The sequence below is a fragment of the Pinus tabuliformis genome, chromosome J (genome assembly GCF_031772625.1).
Source record: "Pinus tabuliformis cultivar Carrire ecotype Pingquan chromosome J, CPIR1, whole genome shotgun sequence".
Taxonomy (NCBI): domain Eukaryota; kingdom Viridiplantae; phylum Streptophyta; class Pinopsida; order Pinales; family Pinaceae; genus Pinus; species Pinus tabuliformis.
The window spans coordinates 1,256,826,279-1,256,838,608 of NC_142295.1; the positions used below are offsets into that span (position 1 = coordinate 1,256,826,279).

General features: G+C 41.9%; 1 protein-coding gene across 1 annotated transcript; it reads left to right on the forward strand.

The window, feature by feature from the left end:
- The first annotated feature begins 746 nt into the window (after positions 1–746).
- On the forward strand, positions 747–2,593 carry LOC149231786 (cytochrome P450 76T24-like). Its single transcript, XM_089379281.1, has 2 exons — positions 747–1,682; positions 1,779–2,593. Exons 1-2 carry the CDS (start codon positions 792–794, stop codon positions 2,409–2,411), a joined length of 1,524 nt encoding a protein of 507 aa, XP_089235407.1. The 5' UTR covers positions 747–791; the 3' UTR covers positions 2,412–2,593.
- Positions 2,594–12,330: the final 9,737 nt, after the last annotated feature.

Here is a 12,330-nt window from a genome sequence, read left to right on the forward strand (position 1 = left end):
ATGATCAACAATAAACTTAATCTTAGCTCTTTAATTCGGAATGTGAGAGCATGACTGTATTTTTACCTCGCGCCCGGGATTGCCTGCGAGGTGGGTGCAGATGTTGCGCAGACTGTTGCAGAGGATGCGCAGAGGGCGAGAGCTAACCAGCGCAGAGGATGCGCCCACGGTTGCAGAGGATGTTTGGGAACGCGCAGATGGTTGCAGCGGATGCGCAGAGCAGGCGCAGACGGTTGCAGAGGATACGCAGAGCAGGTTCGAACCGGGAATGCAGTTTTCGAAAATGAAAATGATATTTGGGCGCGAGGGGAGGTGGCTGTTTGAAAATGGGTCCCGGTGCCAGCGCATGGATGGCGGGTCCCACGTTCCCGGAAACGGTGGTTTGTTCTCGCCGAAATAACGATGCATGGAGGATGACCCCCCTCGACATCCATCGACATCCATGCTATAGCCAGCCTGCCATATGGACATTTAATGCGCTATGGCAGGCTGGTTAGCTCTTGCCGTGTGCAAACAACCCCTATATAAATAACATGTGAGAGAAACCTGTTTCAAACGCATCTTTGACTTTTCTATACACGTCCTAATCATATATATATATATATATATATATTTATAAACTTGTTCCATACGCATCTTTCTGTTTTATATACGATGTGATTAACGTCGTAATCATATATATTTATTTATTGGCGATGCGTTGATTTGATTCAGACGGAATTATATGTACGGGTATCTCTCTTTTCTCTGGAGGATTGCCTATTGACCTTGTTAGCATATACTCGACCACAATGGATATTGGATGGGTATTGTGGTATTCTGTGCTGGGGATCACCTCCGCCATCGTATTCTTGGTGTTAGATTTGTGGAGGAGGACGACTTATGGCAGGCTTCCTCCCGGGCCTCTGGGATGGCCGATTGTGGGAAATCTGTTGCAGTTGGGTAACAAACCCAACGAATCTCTCTTCCACCTCGCTACCAAATACGGGCCTCTCATGTGTGTCTCTCTCGGAATGAAAACCACAGTGGTGGTCTCCTCGCCGGCCATGGCAAAAGAAGTTTTGACGACCCACGACCATGTCCTTGCAGGCCAAACTGTCATACAATCAGTCAAATATGCTTCCCACGACAAGGCCTCAGTAGCATGGGCTCAGTGTGGACCTTACTGGCGTATGCTCAGACGAATATCCAATACAGAGCTCTTCAGTGTCAAGAGGCTAGAGAACCTGCAACATTTGAGAAGGGATCAAGTATTGCGAACCATCCACCAAATTCTGCAGGAAGGTATAAAGGGGAATAGTATAAATATTGAAGATACTATGGTCCACTGTGTTGTTAATCTGTTGGGCAACATGGCCTTTGGTAAAGAAATGTTCGATTCCCACTCTCCAGCCTTCCAAGAGTTCAAAGACAGTATTTCGAAAGCGATGGCGAATGCAGGAGCTCCCAATTTGGCAGACTATTTCCCCTTTCTTCAGTGGTTGGATCCTCAGTGCCTTGGACGTAACACAAAAATCCATATGGAAAGGATGTACAGTATTATAGACAAATTCATAGAGGACCGTGTGGCCAAAAGAAACAAAACGATGAATGGTAGTGATGGTCCGAAGGATCTCCTGGATGTTCTGTTGGACATGAGAAGCGATGAATTTAGTCTCATCGATATCAGAGGCTACTTAACTGTAACTCATTTTATTACCGTTTGTCAGTCAATGTATTTACTACTGCAATTAACACTGCCAAACTCAATTTCTCTGTTGCTTATTTGGTTGTTGCAGGACCTATTTGGGGCAGGAAGTGAGACCACTGCGAAGACAATGGAGTGGGCAATGGCAGAGCTCATATGCAATCCGGAGAAAATGAAACGAGCCCAGGCCGAGTTGGACGAAGTAGTTGGCCGTAACCGAAGGGTGGAAGAAAGTGACACCGATCGTCTCCCTTACCTGTGTGCAGTGGTAAAAGAAGTGTTTCGGCTCCACCCGGTAGTTCCTCTGCTCCTCCCACATAGAGCAGCTAGCGCTTGTGAAATTGGGGGATACCTGATACCCAAAGATACCCAAATATTAGTGAATGTATGGGCGATCGGAAGGGACCCTGCCATCTGGAATGAGCCGTTGAAATTTATTCCAGAGAGATTTATGGATACTAAGATGAGTAAGCTGGATTTCAAGGGTCAGCACTTCGAGCTGCTACCGTTCGGAGCAGGTAGGAGAATCTGCGTGGGTCTGCCTTTGGCAAGTCGAATAATTCATCTGGTCTTGGCTTCTCTCCTACATTCCTTTGACTGGGCACCTCCCAATGGCATGACTGCAGAGGATGTGGACATGGGAGATAAGGTTGGGGTGGTCCTGCAAAAGGCGGTGCGCTTGGAAGCAATTACTACGCCACGTCTTCCAGCGGATGTCTATTGACGTAGTGTCCAAAGTGTCCCTTTCTTTATATTTGTCTATGATAGAAGCTGTCCTAGCTTTTGAACCCTTTCTGTACAGCTTTTGAATGTTAGTTCTGATCTCTTTGGGAATTTTGATCTATATGCTCTAATATGCTAGCAAAGTATCTGTCTCTTAGCAAAGTGTCTGTCCCTTGCCATATTTATGATCTTTATATTGTCTTAATATAAATTTATGAAGATTTTTTTTCTGAAAATGGTTGAATGCATGTCTATTTAGGAATGTTTTAATTTCCGATGTGGTTTACTGGTTAAAGGTTTAGTCTTTACCAGTTTAATCATCTAAGAAAAAAAGAAATCTCGTGAACTGATCCTAAGCAAAACTAAGCTGCTTAGAATAGACCTCTTTATCATAAATGCATATGAAAATCATTTAAAAGTTTTTAACAGCTTTTAAAATATTATATTCAGGATTACATTGATCCCGTGGTTGGAATTTCGTTAAAGTGGATGTCTTTATAGTTGAAATTCATAGATGGATACGAAAAACATTTAAAAGTTTTTAACAGCTTTTAAAATATTAATTTCAGGATTACATTGATCCAATGGTTGGAATTTCGTTAAAGTGGATGTCTTTATAGTTGAAATTTGATTAAAATAGATCTATGTATCAGATACCCACCCATTCTTGCTTAAAGATTCGCAATAATGTTTAACGATTCGCAATAATTTAGAGTTGAAATTTGGTTAAAATAGATCTCTGTATCAGATACCCACCCACTCTTGCTTTAAGATTCGCTATATTTTAATGTTGAAATTTAGTTATTTGTGCGCATGTGATAATTATTCATTTATTTATATAAATTTAAAAGTATTTAATTATTTTTAAATATTTGTTTTGGATTTTAGGTTTATATTGATTCGAGGGTTGAAATTGGGCTAAATTGGATGTCTTTATCTAAAAGGGAGGCCTTTATCGGTCATCCATTTTTAAATGTCATTTATTATTATCCATTTGTAAATATTATATATTATAATTTATTTTAAATATCTTTTCGTTGAAATATGGTTAAAATGGATGTCTTTATCTATCTCCATCTTATTTATTTTTAAATATATTTACTTGAAATATAATTAAAATAGATATCTTTATCTTATCTCTAGCCATCTATTTTTAGTCCCTGCCATTTGGGAATGGCCGGAATTATAGAAATCGGAACGAATGAACTTAACATTAGTAAGTATAGTAATCAGAACGGATGAACTTAACATTAGTTGTCCTGTTTGCGAGCTGTTTTCTATTGCCATTGCCATTTGATTGAGTATAATGAAAACAAATTGTTGAAAATATAATTTCAACTGTTGAACCGTGTGAGTTAATTCACCAAAACCGCCGCAGCGAAACCATAAACCACTTGATGCATATCGGACCGCCTTCGATCAGAAAGTGGTTTCCGTATAATCGAGCCCGATACAATCTCCTGTTGACGCGTGGCTCTCTACATACCACTGTTTTACAAACCGGCCGTTTCAAAACCAAAACGGCCGAGTCGAACCGTTTCAATAGCCTCAGGACTGACCCGGCCAAGTAACCGGTCCGGTTGACCGAGTCACACATGACTCGGCCGAGTCATCCAATGACTCGGCCAAGTCATGTGTGACTCGGTCAACCCGGCCGGGTCCGATATGACTCGACCGAGTCACAAGGGGACGGTTGGGCAGCGTAAAAACACAAAACAAATTCACTTTTTTGGTCCTGGTTATTTCCATTTTCTATAGTTATTTTCAGCCCGAGTTAGCAAGATGATTTCAGGCCGTTTTCTGGGTTAAAGAGGCCCCGTTTCAGCTCCCTGTCAGCGTTTTATTCAGCTCACAGTGCAAGGCTGTTAACAGTTGGATAGGTGGCAGAAAATCCCAGTACTTTCATACTCAGTTTGGCATCAAGATTCAACACAACCCACTGTTAGTTGCACAGAAAACTAAGCTAACTCAGTGTGAGTTTATGACTGAGGGAGAGGGCTTGATTTTCAATGTGACCTGGCAATGACTTTAGCAAGACAACAAGGGAGATAAGATTAATTTTCTCTGTGTATTAATCTCCTTAAAGCAATATAAAATCCCCTTGTGGATTTTTCCAGTGTCTTAGACCAAAAATAAGTATCTAAATTTCCATGTTTGTGTGCTTGCACTAATTTCTTGTATCAGCTGAAAAGTGAAAGATAGTAGAGTAGTTCTTTATTTCATGTTAAATGCAAATTTAATGTTATATCAGTTAGCTGATACAAAGACCAGCAAGCTATATTCTGCAGAATCAGCGAACAGCAGTTACTAAACCTCAGTCAGAAACCCAAAGAATTGTTGGTTGAGAGGGAGGAGATTGCCTAGTAACAGATTTGTCTCTATTTGTTGGTTGTGGGGATATCAGTTATATGTTTATGATAAGTTTTGGGCATTAAACCATGCAAAAACTTGAAACTGGGTGGGCTACAGCAATACAATAATTTTCTACATGGTATCAAAGCATGAGAGAAGTCAAATTTGATATAGTGGATTGGTTCATGAGCCTACTTTGATCATATGTTGTCTTCCATCTATATTATAATGTTGTGTGTTTGGAAACATGAATGAAAATCTTTAAAATTATGTTTTTTAATAAAAAAAATAAATATTTAATGTATTTTTTACAACGACCGAGTCATTGAAATTGAGCCGGCCGAGTCATTACCGTTTCGGAGTCGGAGTCGGAGTCGATCCTCGGCCGAGTCAGAGTCGGAGTCGGAGTCTTAAAACATTGCTACATACGTCATCATTTCTGACTTTTCGGGACGTAAAGTTCAGCATAAAGAGGCGTTCCGAAATCCTCCACAGCCGTCCGATCTGCCTGATCGTTCTCCGCCGTCCATCAACCAAACCTGCATTCAAGCCAGCATTAATTAACCTTGCATGGAGTAAACTCAAACAGTTGACTGTCGGTTCCTTCTGCAAAAGAATTAAATCGAATTTAAAAATGGTCGTAGAAAGTTGGTAAAGCATTTAAGTTTTTTTTATATTACGGCACGTAAAGTAATTAAGTTTGTTCGTTTTGTTTTGATATACGTTTTTGTTTAGTTTTTTTTTCATATAACGAGCCAAAAAAAATGTAAATGCTGGATGTTGTAATGTTCCTTTAGCTGCAGCGAAAAACCGAGTTGACCTTTCATAAAACTTTGGTTTTGCACAGCAGTTGTTATAGACATTTTTGTGCCTTACAGCTATAAGCATGAAATGTCCATAATCCAAGGGATCCAAAGTCCCTAAACATGTTGTTCCTACCCCTAGAGGAACAAGGCCAGCAAACCACAGCAATTCACAGAAGTTCTCCATCAGAAACGGCTCAAAAACAAGTCAAATCAGGATCATTTCAGTGGCTACACTGGCCACCTGCTTTGCAAATCACCCCAGTACACTAGCTAGGTGCGTTGCAACGCACCCAACTAAACTACCAGGGTGCGTTGAGCGGGAAATGACAAATGGCAGGGTCCTTTGTGCAAGGTGTAAAGGCTGTGGAAGCTTCCAGAATCTTCCTCCATGACACTTGCCTTGCTGAGTTCGACTAGGTGATGAGTAAGAGGCTCTTAGTCTCCAAGTGGAAGCAAGAACTGACAGAGGGAGAGGACACTAGTCAGATCTCAAGCTGACTCATCCTCTCTCCAAACATCTATATATAGATCTCTCCTCCATGGGATCTAGAGGCTGGAATTTTGTTATTGCAAAGAATTGCTGTTGGTTTGAGATTGAGATCATTGGGTGCTTAATGCTTTGAAGGGAGGTGAAGAAAGGATTTCATTCGCTGGGAGGTAGATGCTGGATTGGAACTCTCTTGGTTGTATCTCCTCCTGAACCTTGTTATTTCATCAATAAAGCTATCTTGGTTTCTCCTATATGCTGATGTGTCTTTGATGTATGATTGCATTAGTATGTTTGGTTTATTTCTAATCCTGAACCAGTTATGAATATGAATCTATGTCTTTGTGTAGTATTCCCTTCTTGTGATCTTGCAGGAACCTGTTGAAGCTGGGCGAGCGAGAAGGCAAGTAGCTGGGAGCTCTCAAAGAGAAGAGAAACCGGATCGAGGGACAAACGGAAGACACCGGTTAGTCCATTCATCTCTCTTCATTCTTAATTCATAAAGGAAGAATACTAGAATAGCTGTTTCTGTTTGTTGCTAAGGCACTGTCACACCTTAGGTGGATAGGATCGTCCTGCATAGGCATTTTTCCCCACAACAAATTGGCGACTCTGCTGGGGAGATCTGTTTAGTCATTTTATTTGTGTTTCTATCATTGTTTGTTTCATAGACTCAAGAGCAGCAATCGAACTGCATCTGCTATTTTCAGATGCAAAGTAGACAGCTGCTGCTTTGATCCAATCACTGGATTTGTCTATGATCTGAACAATGGACTCACAAATGATTTGATGATCCTTTGTGATAGATCTTAGCCCTCCTTCAAATCATCCCTTTGATTGTACCTTGCTTGTTGCTTTTATTTGGCCTGAAACTGTAGATTAAATTGCAAACCGTGACCCAGAACCCGGAGAGAACTCTCGTTTCTGCTCCAGCGCAGGCTCTGTGAAGAGACTCTGCATTTCAACGCAGGTCCCGAGAGGGCTACCTGCGCTGCAATTCAGTTTCTCTGTTATACAGGTGCGCTGATCCAGCTTATGCCTTGTGCAGCTGGGGTTCTTTGCTCTGTTTTGCCTTGTTTTGATCTCTGATTTTTGCAGCCTGTAACCAGCATAGGTACCTGTCTGATAACCCCTTTTCTCTGCCTTAATTCCGCCTCCTTTTGTACAAAAAGACTGTGAGTGTTTTTATGTGTTTGTGGCGTCATTTACAGTTTTCCATTGCAAGAGTGAAATAGTCATCCTGTAGCCCTTGATTCAGATCTGTTGATTGTGGTCTTAGGAGAGAGTTCATTGGCTGTTTACAATTGGTTATACATTTACTTTTGCTTTTGGTTTGAGTTTGTCTCTTTTAAGTGTCGAAACAAGTGTTCATTTCGAAAAATCGTAAAGTGTTGTAATCTCTTCTACCCTTTCTGATTTCGAAAAAGTAAACTTGTTTGTATTTGTCATTTAAAAGCAAATTCAAAGTTGTGCAAAAAGCTTTCTTTTTAGGCATCAATATTAAGAAAGCGGAAAACAAACACTTGCATTGTGCATTTGCATCTTGATAGTTTGCATGCTTGATTTAGGAAAAGTGCATTTAGAGTGTGCTGATTGCTCTTTGAGAAAAGATGGTGTCTTTCTTTTCCCTTTGTAGCTAGGATTTTCATTGTTGAAAAAGAGATAAAATTTGCTTATCATCTTTTAGATTGCATTTAGGAAGTTGTATCTACATCTCGTGGTGAACCTCAAAAGGCAAACTTCTATCAAAGATCAACATAAAATAAACTGAATGAACTTAATAACGCTTTGTAACATAACGCACAACATAGAGGTCTAGGCTAGAGACGTGTTCCGGCGTCGTAAAACCTGGTATCTGTTGGCCTCGCTGATGGTTGGGTGATTCCTCCTGAGGGACCAAAAGTGCCAGTATGGATTGTGCTCCCACGTACCGTCGCGTATATATTGGGAGACCCCTATAGGCTTAAAACCTTTATCCTTAGGAAGCCGTGTCGACCGCCCTACTGATCGCAATGCACCGAACACAGCATTCGGAAAGATTGACTGCCGTACCGTAAAACGTATTCTATAGTTTTGTGATTGGTTTGGCACACCCTCTACCTAGATTTCCAGAGCAGTTCCTTTTGGCTTTTTCAGACTCTATAACGGAAAAAGTCCATCCGAGCATTTGTCACTTCGGGCTCATTAAAACATCGAAGGCGACTAGAGTCATCTTTTATTTTTTCTCGACTCTTTAAAACTGAAAAAACAAGTTGTGTCTAAAGCGTCATTAAAACTTATTTTAAACGGAATAATAAATCACCCTTATTCCCGCGTTGATCTTTCAGTTGAGAAAATGGAGCCCTCCAACCAAGGAATTCCCCTTGGTGGAAGTCCTAGTCCCTTCTCCTCTTGGGGAGATGTTGGAGCGCCCCATATGGCCACATTGTCACTTCCAGGACTAACAATCGGCTTGCCTGTCTGGCTCTTCTCAACTAATGTTGTTCAAAACACCACTACTTCTGAACAATCGAATCAGCAGTTAGACCAGTCCAGAGCTGCCCACCAGCCTTCCACTTCCTCTAACTCTTCCTCTCCTCCTTCCTCTTCGCTTGATGGGGCTGGCAAAGGCAAAAGCCAAGCTCCTAAGGAGAAGAAGGAAAAGAAGAAGAAAGAGAAGATGAAGAAGGAGCCAAAAGCGACTGGGGGCAAGCGAATGGCGTCTAATGAAAATCCACACACTGCACTGACCAGGCCTAAATCACCATGTGTCATATGCAAGGGAGACCACTTTCACAGAGATTGTCCTTGCATCCCTCAGATACTAAGGGACTGGTCTCCCCGCTTGCACAATTCGGTGACATCAACCTCTGATAGCCATGTTGATAGCACACCATCAACTAGTGAAAGTGAAGCCACAGGACAGAGAGGGAAAGCTAGATTTCCCTGCAAACTGTGTGAAGGCGACCATGCCATCCACTGTTGTCCCTTCTTAGACGAGGCTAAAAGATTTTTGGAAGATCGCCCGGTTTTACCAGCGCGACTTCCTCCTAGATATCAAAAACTCCTGCCAAGTCCTTCACCAGTTGAGAACCCGGCTGGCCCGCTCAGGTGGTCAGCCGAAGCACCTATCATTGAGGATGAACTGTCGGAATCCATACCTGACGAAAGTCAAAAGGTCGAGGCGGCAGTTGACCCGGTCTTGCCTTCAGAGGTTATATCTTCGAATGATACCATCACAGAGGAGAATAAAGACGACACCGTCCAAATTCTCTTCATCAACACAGACTCCGACGAACAAAGGGGCAATTTGCCCATTCCTTTATCGCAGGAAGGAACTTCGTCAGAGTCATACTCGGCCGTATATTTGGTCCCACCTCCAAGCAACCTAGTTGTATCCTTTGACTGGAATCAACTAGGCAGACCCCGCTTACCAGCAAGCATACCATTCAGAATTATTGTTCAAATATATAGAATGGTTATGGCTGGTACCATCATTGATGAGGGGGCTTCTGTGAGTATCCTTTCCTCTACTACTTGGAAAGTGCTTGGTTCACCATCGCTTTTGCCTGAAATGAGAAATCTGACAGGCTTTGATAAAGGAACCAGTCGACCTTTAGGGATTCTTCCCAATGTGCCAATAACATTTAAAGGGAAGACCGCTCAAATGAACGTGATGGTCATTCAAGGACCCTTGGATTATAACCTACTCCTTGGACGGGACTATATTTATTGCATGGGAGCTATAGTCTCCTCACTCTTTAGAGTAATGTGTTTTCCGCATGAAGGAAGAATGGTCAAGCTCGTGGACCAACTTTCATTCCCCGGATCACGCATCGCAAATAGTCATATACCATCCCTAAATGGTCTCTTCACTCAAGAAATGTCTCAACCCACGGTCCGTCCTCCTGATGAGCGCGAGTAATCCGGGAGGATATGACTGGAACCCAGGGAGCATGCGTCCTGGTCTGCTTCGGCAGGAAAACTTTGGGTATAAGGTAGGTTTCCGCGGGAGAATATGACTAGTCTGTACCCCGTCCGTGGGGAAGAGGGGTTATTCTAGAATAAGATTCTCTTGTCAAAGTTATGTGAGTTGGCGGGCATCGTCACTCACCTTTGTTTGTTTCGAGAAGCATCGCCGAAGAAGTGTTTTGTTTGAAAGATTAACAGAACAATCTTTGGGTAGCCTGAAAGAGGTAGGCCTTTCCCGGTAGAACAAATGTTCTATCTGCAAATTGAGGGGTAACCTTGAAACCATATTTTATACCTGGGGGCATGCAAACCTTTTGGAGTGCTAGCAAAGAGCGGTTATTTATCTGTTTTTTGGATTAGTCGTTTCCTAACTTGCATAAAGAAAGGATGTGGGGCAACGCTCAAAAGATTGCCTGGTTTTGCAATGAGACACTCTTATCATATGACTGGATTAATCGAGCAGTTTTAGCACACAGTTCATGCTCGTTAAAAAATAAACGCAAGATCCGAGCAGTTTTAGCGCACAGTTCATGCTCGTTAGAAAATAAACATAAGATCGAGCAAATGTTTCCGCTCGCGTTTAAGCTCATTAAAAAATGAACTATTCCGGTAAATAACCACCGTGAATGTAGCATCATCAGCCATTAAAGCCTTGGTCGTGTTTGCCCATCACCTCCACTTTTCCATTGGCCGATCATTCACCTCCATATGATTGTTTACCCATTTTGAGGAACAGCTGCGAAGACTGATTTCACTAGCCATCCTTGTGACACTGCCGTGATTTGGAAATTCCAATCCTTCCCTGGAATCAGCTGCTACCCATTTTATCACTCGTTCCTCAAAAGACGAGTCTTCTTTAAGCTCTTTTCATTTGACTCGTAAAATATGAAAAGATTGCCGAGTTTTGGCCTTCCAGCTCGTTAAAGCGATCGTAAGTGCTATCCCTCCTCTAGATTTTAATCTTTTTGGACCTGAGGGATTATTGCACAAAAATATCGAGCGCTTGTTTTATTTGGCTCGTTAAAAAGATCAAAAATTCATCCCTTCTGTATTGTTTTATACTTTTTCGGACTTAAGGGATTAGATGACGAAAAAGGACTTTTGGAGTTAACTTTATGTACCTTTTCAGACTCTCTAAAAATGAAAAGGACCAAGTTATCCTTGTCGTTAGACTCGTGAAATGCATTAAATAGCGACAAACTTGTCTTTAGACGAGAACGAGTTTCACTATCGCTAGGCTCGTTAAAACATAGCGATGGGTTTGCCCGAAGGGCAAATTATAGAACAAGCATATGTTATCCTCCTCAATCTTGACAAAAATAAAGAGGTACTGGTCAGCAATGACTGGGGAAAAAATTGGGAGAAACTCAAAGAAACTTTGATGGTAGCAAGTCGCTCTTGAACATGACACTTTTCCTCCATACCACAATCGGGTTGGGTTGTTTCATTCACCGGCCACATCACCATGGTCTTGCCATACCATCCATATTTGGGGTAATGCTACCGATCCATCGCATAAGTGTCGCCATATGTTCAAGAGAAGTCGTTCAGAGAAGTCACCTGTGTCCCATCCACTACCATACATTATACTCTTTCATGACCGCCACCCTGAATCATATGTCATCAGATCGTTTTCACCTCCATCAAAATCATTAGCTCCGTTCCGTGTCATCGATGTGGGATTCATTAAGGCCCTCCTTTGACGGATCGCTTCTTGTTGAAATCAGCTCATTATCCAAGAAGTTGATCTAGGAACAACCCCTTCAGTACTTTGAAGCTTGCATGCCTCAATGGCAAGTTTCTCACTTCCGGCAACAGGTATACATCAATGACCTTTGACCGAAAGATTTTGCGTGGTTTTCGACGCCAAGTCCTCTATTCACACCACGTGAATTGTACTGCAGTACCTTGAGGGTCATCATCATTATCGGTGATTCCTCTCGCGCTTGTTAACAGTTTACATCATTGACTGGTAATCAAGCGATGTCTTTCCATGTTCGACTTCAGAGCAATTCTCACATGGATCGACTTGTACTTAGAGTGAAGATTGGACGAGATTGAAGACCCCGGATCTAGTTTCATCCATCCGGGCTACGATATATATTCAGAAAATAGAGACATGGAAATGTACAGCTTTGCAGCACAGATAATCATCCTACCAAAAGGATGATGGCTCTATCAGAATCATCAGTCTATCATCAGACGATTATATGCACATGAAAATGAATTTATAAAGCTGAGCATGGGAATGCCCGCCTCAGCTAGATCATGGAAAAAGTATGAAAATAATGTATTGTATTGTATTGTATTACAGGTCTCCTCCC

Coding starts and splice junctions, on each gene's coding strand:
- LOC149231786 (XM_089379281.1), top strand. CDS start 792: ATGGATATTGGATGGGTATTGTGGTATTCTGTGCTGGGGATCACCTCC. Junction 1,683..1,778: donor ATATCAGAGGCTACTTAACT/GTAACTCATTTT, acceptor TGGTTGTTGCAG/GACCTATTTGGGGCAGGAAG.